Source organism: Centropristis striata, chromosome 15, assembly GCF_030273125.1.
Source record: "Centropristis striata isolate RG_2023a ecotype Rhode Island chromosome 15, C.striata_1.0, whole genome shotgun sequence".
In the NCBI taxonomy this organism is placed as follows: domain Eukaryota; kingdom Metazoa; phylum Chordata; class Actinopteri; order Perciformes; family Serranidae; genus Centropristis; species Centropristis striata.
Genome location: NC_081531.1, coordinates 33,585,451 through 33,609,183, shown reverse-complemented (window position 1 = coordinate 33,609,183; position 23,733 = coordinate 33,585,451). Strand labels below are relative to the sequence as shown.

The 23,733-nt window shown below is 36.6% G+C and overlaps 1 protein-coding gene across 1 annotated transcript in view; it reads left to right on the top strand.

Annotated features, from left to right (window-relative positions):
• ubash3ba (ubiquitin associated and SH3 domain containing Ba) overlaps nucleotides 1-18,607 on the top strand; it is a 34,164-nt gene extending 15,557 nt beyond the window's left edge. Inside the window, exons 2-14 of the mRNA XM_059352264.1 lie at nucleotides 5,728-5,781; nucleotides 6,489-6,675; nucleotides 6,750-6,948; nucleotides 7,700-7,869; nucleotides 9,289-9,497; nucleotides 11,148-11,292; nucleotides 14,314-14,434; nucleotides 14,538-14,660; nucleotides 15,810-15,902; nucleotides 16,324-16,468; nucleotides 16,560-16,666; nucleotides 17,824-17,933; nucleotides 18,033-18,607. Coding sequence (XP_059208247.1) covers nucleotides 5,728-5,781; nucleotides 6,489-6,675; nucleotides 6,750-6,948; nucleotides 7,700-7,869; nucleotides 9,289-9,497; nucleotides 11,148-11,292; nucleotides 14,314-14,434; nucleotides 14,538-14,660; nucleotides 15,810-15,902; nucleotides 16,324-16,468; nucleotides 16,560-16,666; nucleotides 17,824-17,933; nucleotides 18,033-18,170 — 1,801 coding nt within the window. The 3' untranslated portion in view covers nucleotides 18,171-18,607. The remainder of the gene's footprint in view (nucleotides 1-5,727; nucleotides 5,782-6,488; nucleotides 6,676-6,749; nucleotides 6,949-7,699; nucleotides 7,870-9,288; nucleotides 9,498-11,147; nucleotides 11,293-14,313; nucleotides 14,435-14,537; nucleotides 14,661-15,809; nucleotides 15,903-16,323; nucleotides 16,469-16,559; nucleotides 16,667-17,823; nucleotides 17,934-18,032) is intronic.
• Nucleotides 18,608-23,733: the final 5,126 nt, after the last annotated feature.

Here is a 23,733-nt window from a genome sequence, read left to right as displayed (position 1 = left end):
GTAGAGGCCAGCAGGGCCGTGGAGCTAAATACCCAGGATGGAGCTACGGAGAGCCACAACAAGCCTGAAAGAAAAGTTTGTCTTCAACTGCTGTTTTTTTTAAATATTATTATTTGTTCTTCTTCTTCTAATTCTTCTTCGTCTTCTTCTTCTTCTTCTTCTTCTTCTTCTTCTAATTCTTCTTTTAATTCTTCTTCTTCTTCTTCTAAATCTTCTTATTCTAATTCTTCTTCTTCTTCTTCTTCTAATTCTTCTTCTTCTAATTCTTCTAATTCTTCTTCTTCTAATTCTTCTTCTTCTTCTTCTAATTCTTCTTCTTCTTCTTCTTCTTCTAATTCTTCTTCTTCTTCTTCTTCTAATTCTTCTTCTTCTAATTCTTCTTCTTCTTCTTCTTCTTCTTCTTCTAATTCTTCTTCTTCTAATTCTTCTTCTTCTTCTTCTAATTCTTCTTCTTCTAATTCTTCTTCTTCTTCTTCTAATTCTTCTTCTAATTCTTCTTCTTCTAATTCTTCTTCTTCTTCTTCTTCTTCTCCTCCTTCTTCTTCTTCTTCTTCTTCTTCTTCTAATTCTTCTTCATCTTCTTCTTCTTCTTCTTCTTCTTCTTCTTATTATTATAGTCGTAGAATCATCAGTAAACTAATGTTTTTCGGAGAAGAGCTGGAAAAATTATTCAACTAATCAGTTAGTTAGAAAATTAATTACAAAATATTTTGATAATCGGTGAAGCCTTAAGTAATTTTCTGCAAAATGGCAGAAAATGCTCTTTTCAGTCTCTCAAATATGCTTTTCTCACTTTTATATCAGATAAAAAAAAACATATCTTTGGGTTTTTGACTTACAAAACAAGACATTTAAAGACATCACCTTGGACTTTGATAAACTATTTCACTATTTTCTGGTATTTTATAGACCAAACAAGTGTGTCTATTTTTGTTAGATGATATATTGTCCCATAAATTATTGCGATAAATTGTTGTTGAAATGTTAAGACCAATTTATGCTGCTGATATACAGATGATATAAGATTTTAATGCAAGTACACCCTTTCAAAGAGCAATTAACTTTTCATTCTTAAGAATATTCACACATAAATGTAAAAAAATTAAAATAAATAAAACAACAGCGAATAACTTTTTTATTTCTGCTCCTGCTGTTTGTCAAATGGCTAAAGTGTCGCTGACATTATTTATTTTGCTTTTTTACAGTATATTTTGCACAAAAATGTTAACACAGGGAGTTTTGTTTCTTAAGAGGAAAAAAATACAATAATAGACATGTAGACATGCTTACATGCATACTACTAGACTTGAATGGAAAAAGAGTTAAACAAAAGAATGACGTTTTGGGGAAATATACACTTGCCATTGTTGACATCAATAAGTAAACAAACGTGTATGTAAACACAATAGGCGATATCGAGGTCAGCCAAAATAATGGTGATCATGTCCATATATCATACGATAAGTCGACACAAACAAGAAATGGAGAAAATAATCAACATTTTAAAAAGTTAAAATGGCAAGCAACACCTCGCTGTTTCTCCTGATTGTAATATACAGTACAGGCCAAAAGTTTGGACATGCCTTCTCATTCAATGTGTTTCCTTTATTTTCATGACTATTGACATTGTGATTCATCAAAACTATGAATGAACACATGTGGAATTATGTACTTAACAAAAAAGTGTGAAATAACTGAAAACATGTCTTATATTCTAGTAAGCAAAGGGTGGTTACTTTGAGGAATCTAAAATACAAGACATGTTTTCAGTTATTTCACACTTTTTTTGTTAAGTACATAATTCCATATGTGTTTATTCATAGTTTTGATGCCTTCAGTGAGAATCTACAATGTAAATAGTCATGAAAATAAAGAAAAACGCATTGAATGAGAAGGTGTGTGTCCAAACTTTTGGCCTGTACTGTATAATAATTTATAGCTGGAACAGGGTTTTCAGAAGCTTCAGTAGTTTAAAAGCAGATTAAATACAAGTAAACCTCTTTTCTATTATTTCTCACTGATAAAACTCCACCGAGATAAGAAGCAGGCAACCCAGTGTTCTCGTCTGAATTGGATTTTGTGACGTCTCAGTCACATCTGCTTGTAATCCCATCATGCCTTCTGAGAGAAAATCCCCTTCTTCTCCTCCTCCACACAGCACCAGGTTGAATCTCTGAATAAGACAACTGTAGCCTGCAAACGTCTCTGTGTCTCAAACCTCGGAGGTTTACAGTGTAAAATAAAAAGGGATCAGTGAGGTTAATGTTGCATCTGTCAGCCAACAGTCGTAGTCCTGATACAGTGAACAAACAGGAGACTTGCATCAAAGTTTTTTGTCTTCTTCTCTGTCTTTTATTTCATTCACCGTGCACATTTACACTACATTACATGTCATTTAGCTGACGCTTTTGTCCAAAGCGACTTACAATAAGTGCATTCAACCTGATGGTACACTGCAAAAAAAGAAAAGTTGGGTGAACTCAAAATTTCAAGGCAACAAACTTCGATAACATTTTAAGTTGGACAATTAAACTAAATATTCTAAGTTTTTTTTTGAGTTTGTTCAACTCTGAATTCAGATTTTTGTCAACTCTGTAAATTGTACTAATTTATAATTTGACCTTGTAATAACTTTTAATCCTTACTTCTGCTAAGTTATGCAATGTTCTGAATTGGCACGATTGTAACGCCGCTATGAAATGTCAGCTAATGTTGCGACCACAATTTTGAGTTAGCATTGATACGCTAAAAGCTACTCTTGTAGCTGTAACAAGCAGCGCCGCTAGCATCAGTTAGCCGCTAGCTTCAGTTTTCCGCTAGCTTTCGCTAATGACAGAATTTCAGCGCTTTCCCGCATTTCACAACAAAGAAATAAGAGTTATCAGAACTATTGTCCCTTGTTGTGAACCCCAACTTAAAGATATAAGTAACAACAACTCACAAACTTGTTTTTGAGCAGACAACTGGCTTCCTTTGTTGTGCTAACTTACATTATTGCCCTAAATGTCAATAAATTATATTTCCAAGTTTTACCAACTTAAATAACTGTTTTAGGCCAAAAAATACAAGTTGGCTTTTTTGCAGTGTACTAGACATAGACCATAGGAATCGGGTAAGTACACAACTTTAAGAGCTAACTGTCATTGCTAAGGAGTGCTATATGTTAAAGAAGAAAAGAAGAGAAAAGAAATATATCAGTGTGTGCATGTTGTGCTAGATGTGTGTCAGCCATCTGTTACGTTGCTGTGGCCTTGGCGTTCCCATGCTGCATGTTGCGCTCTGTCAGGGCACACGGCCCCAGGGTTCAGGGACTCTGTCGTATCTAGGACCCTCTCAGTGGGACAGATTTAAAAATAGCTCATTGAATTTAAACGCTAGAATGGCACAGCCAACGCTGTCAACGTGGTCGCACACAGAGACGCTGCAGCATCACGCTGTGGATTCAAACAAAGGCTCTGCTTGTAAACTGTTTTTACTCTTAATTAGAATGACAATAAGTGAGTAAGCATCTTTTTGGAGTTTTTGTTCCACTTGAACAACTAAAGAGAAGATGAGACTCTTGATGGTTAAATACTGCGGAAGCTATGTGGAGTTACTCAGAGTGCATTTCCTGTTTCAGAACCCCAGGCCTGTTTCTTGTAAAAGAAGCATTATTGTCAAAATGTGAATTTTCTGACAGTCCTTGAACGGATCACAGGTTACAAATGTTTCCATTAGAAAAAAACAAAACGAAGCTTAAAATTGTGATAATTCTGTCAAAATGTCTGATTTAAAATGTCATCAAAATCAGACCATTTTTAATAACAAGATCCTGTTAAAAACATTAAGCCATGATTGATTCTGCTGAGACGAACGGTCACGTGACAAATATTGACAGAACTGCAAATAGTTCAATATGTATAATATGTGGAGACACACATTGTTTTTCCGATATTATGATTTATCTTAATATTTATGATTTATTTGTCATTTTAACTGTGTTATTCTGCACAATATACATGTCTGAGTTGTTCTAGCTATGATTGTGCTGGTTCCATAGAGCTGCAGGACTTATATATTTTATATATTGCAGGGAAATACAAGGACACAGTGAGTTAATTTAAAAAGAGCAAAAAAAAAAAAAACGGCCTGAAATGTCTCAGGGTTCAGAGGCTTAACCCATAAGAACCCAGACCCAGTTGTCCTTAAAGGATGTGTTCTATAAGTGGACCACATAGAACACATTTTTTATGTTTTGTTTTTTTAAAATACCCCTAAATGTCAAAGATCTGTGATGTGACATATACGTTACAATGGGCGTTTATGGTATTTATGTTTATGATATTTTTTATTTAAAAAAAGAAAAAAACTAGACACATTTTCTGCTTACAGAGACACAAATTTGCCTTTTTATTTTGCATCTCCATAACATTTATCAAAATTGCGACTTTAATTTGTTCAATAAATATGGTCAGAACAAGTTAAATGCAACACAGGACACCTTATTAACGGGTTAGAATTGTTAAATGGGTTTAAACTTAGCCTAGTAACAAAAAATAAGCTTTTTAAAATGAGCTACTTTTACACATTTCTGTTTCCAGTCACGCAGTATACCTCACTTAGGGATTTAATGAGTTAAGGTGAAGCATAAAGCTGAATATGGGAGATTCTAGAAGATTTAAAGTGTTTGTTACACGGGTGTCACCATAGGTTCTTATGGGTTAACCCTGAACATATACTTCCAGTTGCATCCAGCTCTACTGAATACATTAATCGAGCAACGCTCAATAGAACATTTGGACTAATTTGTGCCAAATCTTTGCAGATAAAATAAAATATGCCACTGTCGTGTTGATTGATTGAGGAACTGGGCAGAGATGAAGAATTACAGTCACGTGTAGACACTGTTGTTTCCCTCGGAGCTGAAGAAAGCTGGTGGAATCAGTGATTCCCTTCAGAGGTTTTATAAAAAGACACTAATTAGATTTGGAGCACTCGAGAGTAATCATGCAATCAGCTCTCTCGTTTCAGAAGAGTCTCAAGAAGTTATAAAATGACTGATAAATCACTTTGTGGGACATGAACACTGCCCTTTTCCGTTTTTACTCTTCATTACACTCAAACACAAGACTTAATTATGTTATTCTCACCGTCATATTTATTATTATTGTGACAAACTTGTTGACAACTTTCCGCCACAGAAGACTGAGCTGATTTTCTCCAATAACACAGTGCTCACTCTTTATTCTATTCAATTCAATTCAATTCAATTCAATTCAATTCAATTCAATTCAATTGGCTTTATTGGCATGACATAACAATGTATATATTGCCAAAGCAAGCATCAGAAAAAAAGATAATAAGATAAGGAAAGCAATATTTACAATAAATTATTATAATTCTGTTATTCATTTTTTATTCAGTGACTGACTCAGTCTGATGTTAAAGCCAGTATACACTGCAGACGGAACACGCTTCATTGATGACAGAACCGGATGTTTTTTTTTATATTCTCCTTGCAGAGAATGTGTTTCACATCAGCATCAGTGCTGTTTCATGAACCTCTGGTATGAATAACGAACTCCTGTTCTGAATTATTGGGGTTATTTTACAGCTCTCTTGGGATGTTTGTTCTTTGTTCATTGTCACGTGGAAGCACAGCAATATCCTCCAAATAAACACGGTCAGGAAGAGAAACTATTGATTTTGTGACTGTGCTTTGATCTTGGTCTCTCTTTCTCTTTGCAGCCTGAAAGCTCTGGTTTCAACAGGAGGGAAGAACGTGCAGGCAGCGTGTGACTGGTGAGAGCATCACACACTTTGACTCACATGCTCTCCCACAGTTATTATTAATGCAAACAGAAACTCCTGTAATTGTAAATATAACATCTACTTTGTATAGACGTGTCACTGTGCTATTACAACAGTGCTGCCCTCTGCTGGACATCATCCCTCCTACACTGTAAAGTTATTTTCCAGGAATTTACTGTATTATTTTACAGGGTTTTGTTCTTTTTACACTTAAATAAATGATCAATGTATGCTTTAAGTAAAGTGAGGTTCATATAGACGCATCTATAATGCAGTATAGCTAATCATGATGTTTCATGATTCATCATGATTAGCTATACTATCATTTATTTATACTTATGGCATCCTATGAGTCCTTATAACAATTGATTGTTGAGGTGTGTGTATAGAGGGGTATGAGTAGTTGTAATGTATTATAAGCCTCATCAGTCAGCCTGTAGTTTATAATCAGTCAAGAGCACTCATAAGACACTTGGATTTATAAGTCATTATAAGCTATATTTATAACTGTTGTTATAGTGCATCATGAAGCTTTATATGTGTTTATGAATGCAGTCATAATGCATTATGATTGATTATAATGAGCATTATAATTCACTATGAATGCGCTCATAATGCACTATAGATGTAGTCTTCATAGAAAGTGTTACCGACTTTTTTTCTTACGGTGTATTTATCTCCCACTTCTGTCGCTCCAGGCTCTTCTCCCACGTGGACGACCCGTTCTTGGACGACCCTCTGCCCAGAGAGTATGTGTTGTACCTGCGGCCCAGCGGACCGCTGCTCCAGCAGCTCTCGCACTTCTGGCAGCAGTCCCGCCTCTCCTGTGGCAAGAACAAGGCGCACAACATCTTCCCCCACATCACCCTCTGCCAGTTCTTCATGGTCAGTGTCTGTGTTTATCACGTTCTGGCTCTTTAACGTGTCTTTATGCTAACATTCTGTTTTGTCGTGCCCAGTGTGCCGATGGGAAGGTGGAGGCTCTGGCCGACGCTCTCCAGACCACTGTAGCCAAGTGGAAGGGCCGTATCCCCATGCCCCTCCCGCTGGAGCTCTACACCTCCTCCACCTTCATCGGCCTTTTTGTAGAGGAGCAGATGGCAGAAGTGCTGAAGACTTTCGCTTCCGATTTTGCAACCGAAGCAGCAGCAAAAGCAGGTTTGAGACCAAAATTTGATAGAAATCATGGAAAACCTAACTTTAATGTTCAAAATTCCGCAGTTCAACCCTCTGAAATCAAGCCGTTACAGGGTGTTTTGTACAGCATAACACAGTTCTAATGACATAATCAAATTGATATATACAAAACTTTTCCAAGTGCCTACAAGTGTCATGAATATTTGTTCTCCATGTGTTATACATATTGAACTATTTGCATTTTTACAACCTCTCCTGTCCTCTCTTCTCCGCTCTCCGTAAACAGATTTTCAGTGAATATTTGTTCCTCTCAGCAGAATCAATCATGTCTTCAGTGTCGCTGAGGAGCAGAATTTAATGTTTTAACAGGATCTAGTTAGTTTTATGATGTTATAAATGAGACATTTAGTATTAGTAATTTTAATCTTTGTTGTGGTTACATTTTCTAATGGAATGATTCGTAACCTATGATCCATTTCAGGACTGTCAAACTTCCAATTTCGACGATAATGTCTGTTTTTACAGTTTCTTTCTATGATAAACAGCGTTTTTTTGGGGTTCAGAGGGTTAAGAGGCTCTCATTTTCATATTCATATGTGGACAGTTGACTCATTGTGTTTCCTTTAATCATATTTTGGAGATGAGCCGAGCAGTGTCACCAGATGGTATATATTTATTCTGCCATAAGATGGAAAACAGCACATCCTTTTCACATCCTTTTGTATACTTACTTATACATACATCTGCTGTGCACATGTCTTCCTTTGTCCAGATGTTCATGTCGAGCCTCATAAGAAACAACTTCATGTCACTTTGGCGTACCACTTCCAAGCCAGTCACCTTCCAGTTTTGGAGAAGTTGGCCAAAACCGTGGACGTGTCTTCCGGCTGTGACTGGTTGGCTGTGCTCTTCTCCAGAGACATTCGGTTCGCCAATCATGAGGTAAAGTTCCTTACTATTTTTTCCTTATGTCCTTACTGTTTCTCACTTCAGTTACATTTTTCTGACATTTCTGGTATAATATGTCACATTTTCTCATTAAAAAAATCCAACACAAGTTCAAAACTTTGATTATCGAAAAGATTTGTAATTTGGGGCTATATAAATACAGAGCTTGAAGACCTCTGGCATGGTGCAGGAAATCCGGCTCAGGATTTTTGTTTTTTGTTTTTAAAATCATATTTAAAAAAAAAAACACACCAAAAACCCCTAGTTAGATATGGATATGACCGCTAGAGGGCAGCATTACGCTGGATAGCGTACAGCCTGCTGGAGAAGAAGATGATGCATAAGCAACGATCAGCGAGCGTGCTTTAGACACAAACTGTGTCCCAAAGTCAAGTATCCTTCCTTGGTAGGATCCTTCCTTCGGAGTCGGGTCCTCCGGAGGCGAGGCAAGAGTCCTTCCTTTCACTGGTGTAACGCATAAAAGGGACAGCCTTCAGAGTGTGCAGCTGTGCGTCATTGCATAATTGGACGTCCTGCTTAAATTCAGCGCCGCCGCTAAGATCAAGTGTAGTAGCCTATGTGTTCTTATCAGTTTAATAAAAATAAATAAATAAATTCAGCGCCGCAATTTCAAAATCAGTTCATGACATGGATGTGAATTGAATCAGCACTCTGACACATATTATGTAATTATTATTATATTTGTGAAAATGGAAGAAGATGCTTTAAGGTTGAATCTCCACGATTTATCAAGTAAAAGCCACAAAGTGGATTAAACCTGAATATTTCACTGATCCTGGCTGAATTTGGCCGCTACTTAGTTTCATAAAAGCAGTGACGCATAATTCATCATGGAAATATGTTCTGTGATTTTTTATTTTTTATTTTACAGTACAATACAATAACAGTTATTTATAAATAACAATAATGGATAAAAGCAGACTTTCGGTCCCTGTAAACACAATAAAGAAATGTATAACTTTCTGAATGGCATAGTTGCACATAGTACATCATCATCATCTGACGCATATAAATTAATTAACAATAACTTTAGCGACTGAGACGTCACTAATTACCTTAACCGGCAATGTATCAAGATGACGTTTATTATCTTTAGCTAAATATTCTGGCAATTGTTTATGTATTTGTTTTTGCTTGACTTTGAACACACGTTTTGTAAGTTATGTGACAACATTCAGTGTAAACTGAAAATACTTATATATTTAAATGCATATATATTAAAACCTTGAAACCTTGAAGTGCACCAGATTAATTAATTTAGGTTGCAAATGTTCAAAGATTTCTTCACCCAAATTTAATATTTGTAAATATCCCAGAAAAATAGGTGCAAGATGGGCATGTTTATCCCACAGTACCTCTGTCTGATGGCTGTTTACCGTCTGCCCCGTGTAGACGCTGCAGGTCATGTACCCATATGCGCCTCAGAATGACGATGAGCTGGAGCTGGCACCGGGAGACTTCATCTTCATGTCTCCGGTGGAGCAGAGCAGCGCCAGTGAAGGCTGGGTGTACGGCACCTCGCTGGGCACGGGGCTGTCGGGCCTGCTGCCCGAGAACTACGTCAACCGCGCTGATGAGTCCGATACCTGGGTCGTCCACGGGTAAGGAAGAGAAGAATGATGATATATCCAAAATATAAATGGTAACACTTTACAATAATCCAATCCAATCCACTTTATTTGTAAAGCACATTTAAACAACACAAACGTCTCCAAAGTGCTGTACATAAAATCAACAATAAAACAAACAATTCCATATACCAATCAGCAATAAATAATAAGTGTATAAATCTAAAATGATGCCATAAATAAAACAATACAATCAAACAGATAAACATAGTAAAATAAAATAAAAGACGCAGTTAAAAGTAGTAAAATAAATAAAATAGTAAAATAAATAAAATAATCTAAGTGATGTTTATAGATGGTTTATAGACCACCAATTATTAATCATTTACAAAATTCTAGACATATTTAATCTTTAAATGTTTCCAAACAATGTCTTAAAGGTATAAGAATCATTTTGAAATCATTTACATACTTAATATGGTGTTAAAAATGTTATAATGAGTGCAAAACTATTAATAAACTAAGAATAATAATGTAATTGTTTGTTTATGGTAAAGAAACTATGGTAACACTTTACAATAACCATTTATAAATGGTTAACAGATAGTTTATTAATGTTTAATCATCATTTATAAACCGTATATAGGCAATTTAGAATGGTAAATAGAAAATGTATTAATGTTGAACTATAATTTATAAATGCCTAATAGAAGGTATATTAATGTAAGTTGATAGTTTCGGTAACACTTTACAATAACCATTTAAGTGATGTTTATAGATGGTTTATAAACCAATTATTAACCATTTACAAAGTGCTATACATATTTAATCTTTAAATGGTTTCAACCGATTTCTTAAAGGTATATGAATCATTTCAAAATCATTAACATACTAAATATGGTGTTAAAAGTGTAATAATGAGTGAAACTAAAACTATTAATTATAATGTAATTGTTTGTTAATTGTAAATTAATTATACATTTACATTAATATACCATCTATTAGCCATTTATACATTATTTACTTAGTTAAACAGTAATAAATGATCTATTTACCATTCTAAATGGCCTATAAACTGTTTATAAATGATGATTAAACATTAATAAACTATCTGTTTACCATTTATAAATGATGGTTATTGTAAAGTGTTACCAACATTTCTATGAGACATAAGAGGCTGTGCTGGGATTAGACCTATGAAGTTCACATACAGTTCCCACTTGACAAAAACATCAGTGGGTGTTATCTCAAACTGAATCCATAAATCCCTTCAGTGTGCATTTTTTTTTAAAATTCAGGCACAAATGCACTCAAATAATGGGATATTTCTAAGCTGATCGGAAAGATTAAAGGAAGAGAAAAGAAAATGATTCATCTTCTTGACTTATTTCTTTACTTAACCCTCTGACTGGGCTCCTTCGCCCACATTAATGCCCTCTTTGAACTCTCTTCCTCTTTTCATTCATTTCTGTTATTCTATTGATGTTGTCAAGAAACGTGAAACTCACTGACCGTGCTCTACTTATTCTTGGGATTCTCTGTCATCATATGCTGTACTGTCTTTAAGATATTGATAATTGTATGTTTTCTGTTCTTTTGTTTATTTCTCTGGGCTGTAGATAAACTGTTTTATTTAAATTTGTATGTGAATAAGGTTGAATTTTCTGTTTGTGTGACCCTCAGGTCTCACTCTATGCTCACCTGTGCCTCTCCGTCTAACTCTGGCAACGCCGTGGCTGGCTTGTTATTTGACGGACAGCTGAATGAGACTCTGCTGGACAGTCTCGTGGATCCTCACAGCCTCACCGGCCTCTGTCCTCCTATGCAGGTACAGCGCTCTTGTATGGCTTGCAGGAAAACAAATCTTGTTATCATGCTGCATGCTGAGGAGAAGGAAACATCATGAGCCTCACTGGGGGGCAAATTCACAAAAGGATTACGCAGCTTTTGCAGCTGCTAAATGTGCACAGATAGAAATCATCTGAGGCCCCGTTTACACGAGGACGCTTGCGGGTAAAAACGACAACATTTTTTATCGGAAGTGCCTTTCGTTTAGACGGTAATGGCGTATTTGGGGCTTAAAAACGCAAAAATCTGAAACCACCCTTCAAAGTGTGAATACGCTCCGCCGTAGCGTGTCGTCTACACTGACAAGACACAAAACTCTGCTCAGATCTGCTCACGTTGCATACGCATTTATGTCACATGTACATGCTGTACATGCTCCAGTACAGGAAAATAAAGAACCGTGGGATTATTTCCATGCGTCGGACCTTCAAGCTGCTCTGGCAGCTCTAATAAACTTACAGGAGTCTTTCCACCAAATGTACAGGATATGTACAGATAGTATTAGTGAACAGAGAAGGATCTGTAATTACCTCCATCACATTTTGGATGCACCAATTGGTCGGAGGCGAGCCAGACGGCTTTGGACGAGACCTGGGAGATCTAGTGATGGTGGAGAACTTTGTGGAAGGAGTAGCTGATGGAAATACGTGGCGTGAAAACTTCCACATGCCCAAAGATGCTCTTATGGCTTTAAGTGATGCCGCCTGGCTGCATACAGTCCAATTCCACACACTTTTGCGTCACCGTATGCAGCAGATTTCCTCCTGAAAACGCTCGTCTAAACGCGGAATAAAAAGTGAAGACGTGACGCCACTTTTGCGTCTTCTGTTCAGACCGTCATCATGTAAACGTAGCCCAAATCTCAAAGCAACAGCAAAGAGAGAAATGCTGCGCTGCTGAACTATTAGTGTCATGGTGCTCCTGTGCTATTTGAACATATATAAATGAGGCAATATGCATACAGTCTTTTGTGCAAAATTGGCCCTTTTTATATAGCCTGGCTAACACCAGACCAAATCTCATTGGAGATTAGGTCTGGACACCTTCAATGCATTTCTCCGTAGAGGAGGCGTGGTTTACGATCCTCCGGAGCCGTTTATTGGACGCTTAGAATGTCTATCAAAGCGTCTGTAGGTAGCTCTTAGCCAATCAGATCAGTTATACCAGATGACGTAGTAGAGCAACAGAGATGGATGTTTGTTGTGTGTGTGTCTGTGAGAGAGTGTTGCTGCTGCTTTGCTTCTCCAGTTCTCGCTTTCTGCAAGATTATTTATTTTCACGCTTTATTCCCCCTCATGTCATTCAGCCACACACATCCACTGATTTTATGGGCAATAAACAAGCTGCTGCGGGTCTCTGGGGGCTCCGCTGTCCCCTGATTCGGAGCGAGATCACCGGCGGTGACCGGCGGTCTCACCGGCTCGGCGCAACGAGCCGCAGAAACCGCCCGTGCGGCGCTAATAGCCCCGCTACCGGTGATCTCGCTACGAGCCGGGGGACAGCGGAGCTGCCGAGAGACCTTTCGCCTTTCAACTTTCGCTCTAAACTATTTAAAACACCATCTAGAGCTAAAGAGAGTTTCGCGTCCGCAGCAGCCATGTTGGATCCGGAAAGCTTCCGAGTTCCGAGTAGTACGCGTCATCGTCTCACCGTCCCTCCCCGCTCTGTGATTGGATCCCTAAAACAGGGCTAAGATAATCGCCTCGTTTCCAGACCGCCTGGAGGTTCGAAATCAAATTCGAGCGCGCAAGGCAGTCTGGGTATACCCAGGCTACCTTTTATATGCAAATAAGCCACATTGCTAAAAACCGACGAAAAAAAAAAATCAGTGCTAAGAAACAATTTCACAGAAATTATTAGCGTCTTCAGAAAGTTGAATAAAAATGCTTCTAAATTAATAAATCTCTTCCATATGTCGTTTTAAAAAATACATGAGAAAAAAAATCATAAGGTTATTATATTAACAAATTATTTTGAAATCCTGCTTACATTTTGCCCTTTTCCAGTTGCCTTTAGGAGGTTTTGATAGAAATGGTTTTCTGGTAAAGTTCATATTAATATATATATTAAAGCCCAAGTTGAAATCTGTCTCGGATCTATTTCCTGCATGTCTTCCTCTCTCTCTTTCACTCTGTATGATGCCACTATCAATAAAGCCAAAAATGGCCAAAAAACATACTTAAAAAAAAGAAGTTCTTCTCTGCTAAGCCCCTCCTGAGAAAACTGTCTCTGGCTCAGGCTGACCCACATTTATAATGGCAAACAGGCAAAAAAAGGGGCAAATCACACACAGCTGCAAAACTCTGTAGGATTGTCTAATATCATTAGTGTAATATCTTTCGTGAACTGGACCAAGTGATGTGCATTTAATCTTCAGCTGCCTCAATCTATTTTTTGTGAATTGGCCCCCAAGTGTTATCAATAATTTCAGTGTATGCCTATCAAGGTTATATTAGTTTTGGATTTTTCATTAGTTTTAGTTTTAATTTCGTTGTCAGTTATTGTTTTCAAATTCAGTCAGTTTTAATTAGTTTTTATTTTTTGGAAAATGCTTAGTTTTAGTGTTAGTTTTAGTTTTTTTGTAATTATTTGTTGGGTGCCAGATTCAATAAGGTCACAATAAATGTTGCCTTTATTTCCTTTGTCTGATCCATCTCAGCCCAAATAAGTTTATTATTAAGTCATAAAACCAGATAGATGAAATAGATTTCATATCAACATAAAAAGGTTTACGTATGAAAAAAGCTGAAAGACAAAAACTAAAGACATTTTCACTATAATTTTAGTTAGTTTTGTAACCACAAAATACAGTTTCTGTTAGTTATCGTTTTCTAAAAAACTCTCGTTTTTATTTTATTTCAGTTAACGAAAATGTTTTTTCAATTCTAGTTTTCGTTATTTCGTTAGTTTTCGTTTACTATAATAACCTTGATGCCTATAGCATCCTTATGCTGTGCAAATCTCTTATGCTTCACAATTTAAATTGAATTGTTTATGCCAGGTGTCGAGGCCAACCAGTCAGTCCTCCCTGTCCAAGATGAGGCTGTTTGTGTGTCGCCACGGGGAGAGGATGGACGTGGTGTTTGGGAAACACTGGATCACTCAGTGCTTCGACTCCAAAGGTCAGCAGTCACTGACACGTGTTTATACTGTCGGCTTACATTAGAGACACTTCTCAGTTCACTATTCCCTTCTTCTGTAAGATTCTCATTTGTGTTTGTGCAGGCCGATACATTCGCTCAAATCTCAACATGCCATCCAGTCTGCCAGCTAGAAGCGGAGGTTACCGTGACTACGATAAGGATTGTCCAATTACTGTGTTTGGCTCCACCCAGGCTCGTCTCGTAGGTCAGTACATTTTATATACAGTTTAGTCTGATGTTTGAAAAAAAAGTCACAGATTATGTTTGAACCCTAAGCTGTTTCAGGGCATTTTTATTTCTCTTTTTACATTTTAATCTCCGTGGCCTTGTACTTCACTGCAATATATAAGTCCTGCAGCTCTATTGAATCAGCACAATCATGGCTAGAAGTGGGAACAATAAAAACATGTCTATTAGTTCAGCTTTTATTTCGAACATGTGCGAGTAACACAACAAAGTAAACACAAAAACAAATACATCCAATGAGAATAATCAAAACAAAACAAAAAATAGCAATAGTCAAAACAAACACTGTAATGTGAACGCAACATGTCCGAAAAGGAGTAGGATGAAGCATATGCTTATTTAAACCTACCCCTTCTCCACTACTCAATTAACACTTTTTTTTCCCTAAACATACATATTTAAATAATACATATTTACAAAAAAAAATACATTTTTTTTTTAAATAAATAGATTACATAAACAAATACATGAATAATTTATAATTTATGAAAACACCCGGTTGTTAAAGCCCTTCTTCCTCCCTGTACCTTGTGAAAACCATGTGTTTGTGCAGTATTATACAGAAATTATCAGTTTAATGAATATTGGGGGAAAAATGTGGTCTCCACATGCTATACATGTTGAACTATTTACATTTTTACAACCTCTACTCACAACATCTCCTGTCCTCTCCTCTCTGCTCTGTGTAAACAGCCTGTTTACTGTCTTATTTTCAGTGAATATTTGTCACGTGGCAAATATCGTCTCAGCAGTGTCAGTCATGGCTTCACAGTGTCACTGAGGAGCAGAATCTAATGTTTTTAACAGGATCTAGTTATTCCAAGTGGTTCATTTTTGGCAATGTTTTATGTGAGACATGTAGAATAAATTGATTTTGTAAGGATATCACAGTTTCAAGCTTCGTCTTGGTTACTTTTTCCTGACGGAAACTTTCATAACTTGTGATCTGTTCAAGGACTATTGGAAAGTTCAAATTCCAATGACAATGGCTGTTTTTACAGTTTCTTTCTAGAATAAACTGAGTGTAGAATCTCAGAGTATAGATTATGTTTATCCAATAATTATAATGCCTTGCTGGACATTCACACTGTATTTTGATCCTGTTCAGGTGAAGCCCTGTTGGAAAGCCACACAACAATAGACTTTGTTTACTGCTCTCCTTCCCTGCGCTGCGTCCAGACTGCTCAGCACATTCTGCAGGGTAGGACCTCATCAACACTCTGACCACAGTGCCAGACAACCTAAACAGCTTACACACATGTCAGAGAGTTTATGCTGCATGAAAGTGTTGGATTATTAGTGTTAGCTTTGGATCTGAAACCCTCAGTTTGGCTCAGATCTCAGATAGATTTGTCTAGTTATTTAAAGCTTTAATGAATTGCAGCAGAACTTCTGTGGTACCTTGAGACATCATTAGGAAACAAAACAGAGAGGAATGTGTAGCTGGAGGTTTCCATCACTTACTGTCTTTGCACACAGCAGAACCCCTAATTAATGTTTTCTTTTTAGCCTTTTTTCTTCAAACTACGAAGCTATTTCACGTTAGGGCACATGGGAGCAACTAAATGACTCTTATTGCACGACCGTCTGACAGTTTCTCTCCGTGTTTCACTCCATGTCAGGGCTCCAGCAGGAGGGAAAGACAAAAATCCGTGTGGAGCCTGGCTTGTTTGAATGGACCAAGTGGGTCTCAGGCACATGTTTACCTGTGTGGATCCCTCCAGCTGAGCTGGCTGCTGCTAATCTGAGTGTGGACACAACATACAGGTACTCAGAGACCCCAACGCTGTAGCATCTTTTCGCTTTATGTGATGCTGAAATGTACGATAACCTTTTCCATCAACTGTTTTGTCTCTAGACCTCATATTCCCATAAGTAAACTGTCGGTGTCTGAGAGCTATGACACCTACATCAGCAGGAGCTTCCAAGTAACCAGAGAGATCCTGGCAGACAGCAAAAACCATGGTAAAGTGGAGTTAAACATATTTTAAATTCTAAGCACCAAATGTTGGCAACATGCCCACTTTCTTTTTAAAATGATTACATTTTAATGCTTGTTGTTAACTGGTGTCTTCCTGTTCCTAATTGAATCTCTGGTGGCCACTGTGCACTGAGCTTGAGCTAATATAATAAAACTAAACAATGGTGTTGGCCAACACAAAGTACTGTACACACCATACCATAACACCTGTAGGATCTGGAATTACCTCCATCACAATTAGTGGGAGGCGAGCCAGACGGCTTTGGACCTGGATGATCTAGTGCAGCTATTCTCAACCTTGGGGTCGGGACCCCAATTGGGGTCACGGGATGATTTCTGGGGGTCGCCAAATCATTTTGGAAGTCAGTTCTGTCTCCACTGTGTTAAAGTGGTCAATTTGTGGGTTTTTTTTTTGTCATTTTGGGTCTATTTTTGGTCATTTTGGGTCTTTTTCAGGTCATTTTGTGTCTTTTTTTTTGGTAATTTAGTGTCTTTTTTTGGTAATTTTGTGTCTTTTTTGATCATTTTGTGGTAAATGTGTGTCTTTTTTGGTCATTTTGTTTCCTTTTTTGGTCATTTTGTGTCCTTTCTTAGTAATTTTGTGTCCTTTTTTTGTAATTTTGTCTTTTTTTTGTCATTTTGTTTCTTTTCTGCGTCATTTTGTGTCTTTTTTTTGTCATCTGTGTCTTTTTGTGGTCATTTTGTTGTTTTTTGGGTGATCTGAACTGTGCGTGTGAGATTCTGTTCAGTGAGCGGGGGTTGCGGACAACATGCATGTTAAATTGGGGGTCGCGACTCAAAAAGGTTGAGAACTACTGATCTAGTGATGGTGGAGAACTTTGTGGAAGGAGTAGCTGATGAAAATACGTGGTGTGAAAACATCCACATGCCCAAAGATGCTCTTATCGCTTCAAGTGATGCCGCCTGGCTGCATACAATCCAATTCCACACACTTTTGCGTCACCGTATGCAGCAGATTTCCTCCTGAAAACGCTCGTCTAAACGCGGAATAAAAAGTGAAGACGCGACGCCACTTTTGTGTCTTCTGTTCAGACCGTCATCGTGTAAACGTAGCCTGAGAACAGAAAGCTAATGGCATCTGTGGAATGTGTTCTTTCTGTTCTCCACCTCTTTCACACAGGAAACACGGTCCTGATTGTGGCCCATGCTTCCTCCCTGGAGGCTTGCACTCGTCAGATACAAGGCCTCAGCCCCCAGAACTCCAAGGACTTTGTCCAAGTTGTCCGAAAGGTCAGTTTGCCGCTTTAGTTGCAACATCTCTTTCATTTCCATCCTCTCCTCATCTCTTTTTCTTTGATAACATGCACCATCTGTGTCCTCTTTGTACAGATTCCTTACTTGGGCTTTTGTGCCTGTGAAGAACTGGGAGAGACCGGGGTGTGGCAGCTGATCGACCCACCCATCCTGCCTCTGACACATGGACCCAATCACAGTTTCAACTGGAGGGAATTGCTAATGCAAGACTGAAGGATATGCTTTTTTTTTTTTTTTTAGCTCTTTGTTTTTTGGCAGCTCTGAACTGCTGAAAAAATATTTATTTTTAACTTGCTCTTCTGCTAAAAACAAAAAAAAAATCCAGCCCAACTACCAAAAAACAAAAAAACATGTCTGGCTTCCGTCAAAAAGACATCATGCAAAAAGAAAATTTGCATTCATTGAAGCAAATGCATTCAGACACACTGCTCAGGAATGAGAAAATATAGTTTGTGTGGTAGCAAAAATGACTTAAAGAGTGGAGGGCAGGTTGTTGCTTCATCATCTTTGTCCGAAATGTGGAGGTGCTACAAGAAATGTGGAGACTTCTTGACGGTTGCCGGTGAATCAGGTGTCGTTATCTGAGGCGGTTTGTGTTCTGCTGCCTTCTCACACACTGTGACAAGAATCAGATGAGAAAGATTCAGAAATGACCACAGAAATATTTTTCCATGTGTCCAGAAATTATTATTTAACTTGTAGCTATGACCCTCCTGTGGAAAAAAAAGCACAAAGAAATGTTGACAATCAGACATGGGGGAGGGGGGAGGGGGGGGAGAACTGATTTCATTGTTTCTGGTGCTCAGGTGGGAAATTTATGATTCCTGTATTATTCCTGTTAATGTCATATCATCAAGTGATTCTTCTAAGTTAACATTTCTGTGCCCACATGGATCCTTTAAAGGAACACTCCACCGTTTTTTCATATTAAAACATGTTATTCGGTCAAGTAAGACGAGTTGATACAGACCTCTTGCGTCTCAATGCGTGCACTCAATCGCCCTGGCGCGCGGCGCCACTTGGCTAGCACTTAGCTTAGCCCAGTTCATTCATTAGGATCCAAACAGATGGACAGTTAGAAGCGACCAAACTCCTCCACGTTTTCCCTATTTAAATACAGCTACACGAGTAGTTAAACGACCAAGTATGGCGACACAAAATAAAACGTGGCGCTTTTCTAAGCGGATAAAAAGGAGAACTATAATGTATGGCGGAATAGCACTTGGGAGCACTTCGACTCGGCGCAGTAATATCATCACTCCTGAGGGGAGAAGATTTTTCAGGAGTGATGATATTACTTTTTATCCGCTTAGAAAAGCCCAACGTTTTATTTTGTGTCGCCATACTTGGTCGTTTAACTACTCGTGTAGCTGTATTTAAATAGGGAAAACGTGGAGGAGTTTGGTTGCTTCTAACTGTCCATCTGTTTGGGTCCTAATGAATGAACGGGGCTAAGCTAAGTGCTAGCCAAGTAACTCCGCGCGCCAGGGCGATTGAGTGCACGCATTGAGACGCAAGAGGTCTGTATCAACTCGTCTTACTTACCCGAATAACATGTTTTAATATGAAAAAACGGTGGAGTGTTCCTTTAACCTTCATGTAAAGCAGTTTTCATCACCACAGGAGCAACCAAGTCAGTATGTCTTCAGAAATGAGTATAATGAAATACAGACTGCCGTTGGGAGCATTGCCTAAAACTTTTGCTTGTTTATCACGACCCTGATGACTCTCTGTAAGCCTGATGACCACACTGCTTTCAAACACACAAACGCATTTTATTTTTTTTGGTTATGTCAGATTATTTCAGTGCTTACTTACTGCCTATTATTTGTTGTATGATGCAGTAAATCTGTTCTCAAAAATAAATAAAGCAAGGTTGTGGAGTTATGAAGGCTTATACATATCAGCTTGTGCTGTGTTTTGTAAAAATGGAGGTTGGTCTTCATATTTTTGTTGTTTTACACAAAACAGCAGGAATATAAATACGACCAGACATTTCAGTTCCCAGGTAACTCTTTAACTGTTACTGTTTTTTGTCTGTGTTAATGTGCTGTTGATGCCAAAAACACACCTTCCAAATATGTTGGACAGACTAGCCTATGACCTTTTACTTAACAGAGTACCAGTTGCAATGTCTGTCACATGCAGAGCAGTAATGAAAAGAATCAGGAACATATTTTTATTTATTTTTTTGACATCTTGAGTTGTCATAGCAGGACACTTGCAGGTGGAGTTTTCTGATATTTAAACTGCTTTTAAAAGCCTCCGATCAAGAATATTTTAAGTTTTTATTTCATTTTTTGTTTTGTTTTTTGGAGGATTTTGCGAAAGCATTGCAAAAGTGTGTTTTTGCATTTGTGATTCAATAAATTCAAAATGTGCATCTTACCTTTTTTCATTGGCATCACATTGTTTTATGCAGCAAAACAAATTTAGCTAAATTTGTAATTGCAATCGGTGTTATAAAGCATTTCTGCATGATAAAAATGAAGAAATCTTGTTATTGGAACTTTTTTTACATTGCAAAATTGGTATTTCATCACATCAGTTCGCTATGATTTCTTCATATTTACATATTTATGTGTACTCAAACAATGTTTTTTTTTTTTTTTTTTTTTTTTTACATCTAAGGATCTATATTTTTATTTGGTGGATGCAATCTGTTAAAGAAAGCTATGTTGTGCTTTTGCAATGCTGAAAAAAATCATTCCAAATCATATGACATTATACTTAAAAACAAATTATTTCAAAAAGTTTTCTATAACTAAAAATCTTTAGAATAAAGGAAAAACAATCTCACAGGGCAAGTACTTGCTTGGAAATTTTTGAAATTAGTCCAAAAGTTGGGTCAAGTTGCACTATTCATACTGCATATGGTGCTACTACACAGTTTCAAATAGGTGTTGCAATTTTACAATAGTGGGCCTTGGAGGGTTAAAAATATTAATAATGATGGTTCCGTATAGTGTTCAAGTATGCTATTCAAGTGAGCAGACAGGACCTCCACTAAATGGAATGCAGCCCCAATTAAAGGTCCTGAACACACCTGTGCTTTTTCATGTCTAGAGTTCTGAGTACTGAAATTAATTCAAAATTAAGATATTTAGTTAATGGTAATATTGTTGAATTTCAGAATGCTAGCTCTAATTACATAAGTGTCACTTTATTTGAAGAATTAAAACAAATAAGCTTACAATTAAGTAAGTTTCGCCGTGTTCCTGACAGGACCTTCCGTCCAGAGGAAGAAACTTTCCCTTCAAGAAGAAGCACTTTTGGAGAGCTTAAATTCGACTCATTGCTGCTTTAAAACGCTTGAAATGTTTTGAAGAATATATAAAAGGGTTATAAATACTGCACGAAGCGTTAACTTGACGATAAATAGACAAACGAGTACTAACAGACAGTGACTTTAGCCTCCAAGCTAGCGGCTCCAGCTCAGGTGAGAGTTTTGTGTTTGTTTATGTAATTGTTTATGTTTATATATAATTTGTGGTTAACACACAGATTTCAGGTTAACAACATTGGTTCTATGTTATTATCCATTTTGTCATGGTGTAATGTCATTATATTGCTACTGTTTTTTAGCTTACAGTTGGTGCACTTTGCAGAATGTCGAATTTTGGAGATGAAATTCAGCTATAAAAATTATGGAAAAAGTATTCATATCCCTTACTTAAGAAAAAGTACTAATACCACACTGTCAAATTACTTCATTACAAGTAAAAGCCCTGCATTCAAAACTTACTCAAGTAAAAGTACAAAAGTATCAGCATCAAAATGTACTTAAAGTATCAAAAGTAAAAGGACTCGTTATGCATAATGGACCCACTCAGGTTGTTTTATTATTCCAAATATATTATAGGATTATTATTACTGATGCATTTATATAAGCAGGTAGGTAGGGCTTATTTTTTTTTGTTATTTTACTTTTTATTTGAAGAAAAACAAAACAGCACATACATGTTGCTCTACATCTTGTAAACATGTCAAGTCTTTTCATCAAAACATAAAAAGAAAGAAATGGTTTAAAAAAATAAAATAAAAATAAATAAATATATATATATATATATGTATATATATATATAAATAAAATATAAATAAAATCAAAATCACATCCTTGCAAAAGCATTGAAACTCTATCACAATACTCTTACAAAGACATACTTATACCTAAATTGATAGGCAACTTGAAAATCAGAAAAAAATAAAATAAAGATAATAATGATAATTCGAAAATCATAATAACAGCCTTAATAATAGTGAGTTTATCTGCCCCATGTAAACCTTCCTTCATCCATGTTTTCTTCTGCAAACAGAACCTTATCATGGTGATAACATTGATGACAAGAGCAACATCAACTCAAATCATAATACTAGTAAATTAAATAAAGATAGTTTGCTACATACATGTATAGCCCTGACTAATACTAGTATAGTTACAGAAACAAAACAAAAAAAAAGAAAACAGAGGTAGGGCTTATTTTAACTACTTAATATACTATTATGTGGTTTAATTCATTAAAAAAATCAAATCATTTTAAATTGATCATGTTTTTTTCATGTTAAATCTTAAAAAAAGTAACTAGTTAAAGTTGTTGGCTAAATGTAGTGGAGTAAAAAGTACAATATTTTTCTAAAAAATGTAGTGGAGTAGAAGTATAAAGATACATAACGGACCTTAAAATTGTACTAAAGTACTGCACTTGAGTAGATGTACTACCACTGATATTATGCCATTCATAACATGCCTGAACTGAAGATCAAACGTTTTAAAAGATTAAAATATGGAAAAATATGCAATAAACTTAACTAAAACAGGATGGTTCTTTACAGAAAATTTTAAAACCTTGTCCTAGAGTATAAATTATTAAGCTTTGTTATTTGGTAGACATTCTCCTTGATCACAGTTTGTAAACACATTGAAAGTAATCTCAAGATAATTATACACAACAGAAGTATTCTATTTTATTAAATCCTATTAAAATAAATGAAAAACAGTAAAATATGTCTCTCACGTATATATTCACACATGCAGCACATGCTCACACACAGATCAAGTGTGAGTTAAACACTAGATGGCGTTATTTGATGAACAATATCAGTGGCTGTCCTCTATTGGGGAACTACAGACACACTTGATGTATGAGCCAGACATTTCTTGACTTTTCTACGTGCCATAAATTATATTATTTTATCTGAAAGGACCAGTAGGGATTTAACTTTCAAATTAAATTGTTGGGGATATTTAGTTAATTCAATAGAATCGAGTTTCAGTGTAGTTTTTAGGACCCTGAGGTTACCTCTTGGTAATAGAGAAGCATGAAACATGGGGTAGGTACAGCATATTTATAAAGATAAAACCATCAGACAGTTATTATCATTATGTATTTTTTAATGGTAATGATACCCTTGAGGGTAGTGTGATTCTTGAGATAAGTGAAGTGGACTAATCCTACTGAGACAGCTAATACCAAAATATATTTTAAAACATTAACATGCACTCTAGGGTAAAATAAGTTAGCTTGGTGCTTACTGGTTATGTTGGTTTACACTTCATCGTTGCAGGTAGGTATTAATAATTAATTCAGTGACGCGTCACACACTTTGAGATTGGATCTTGTCTGTGTTTTTCCCATTCTTCAGGAAATATGATTAAAAAAAAGAGCTGCTGAACTAGTGATTTGTAAATCTGACACTTTTCTATCAGAGATTTATAGCACTGTGTAAGTTAACCCTTTATCAGGCAAAGAACTATATTTGGTAACTTCAGGTAATA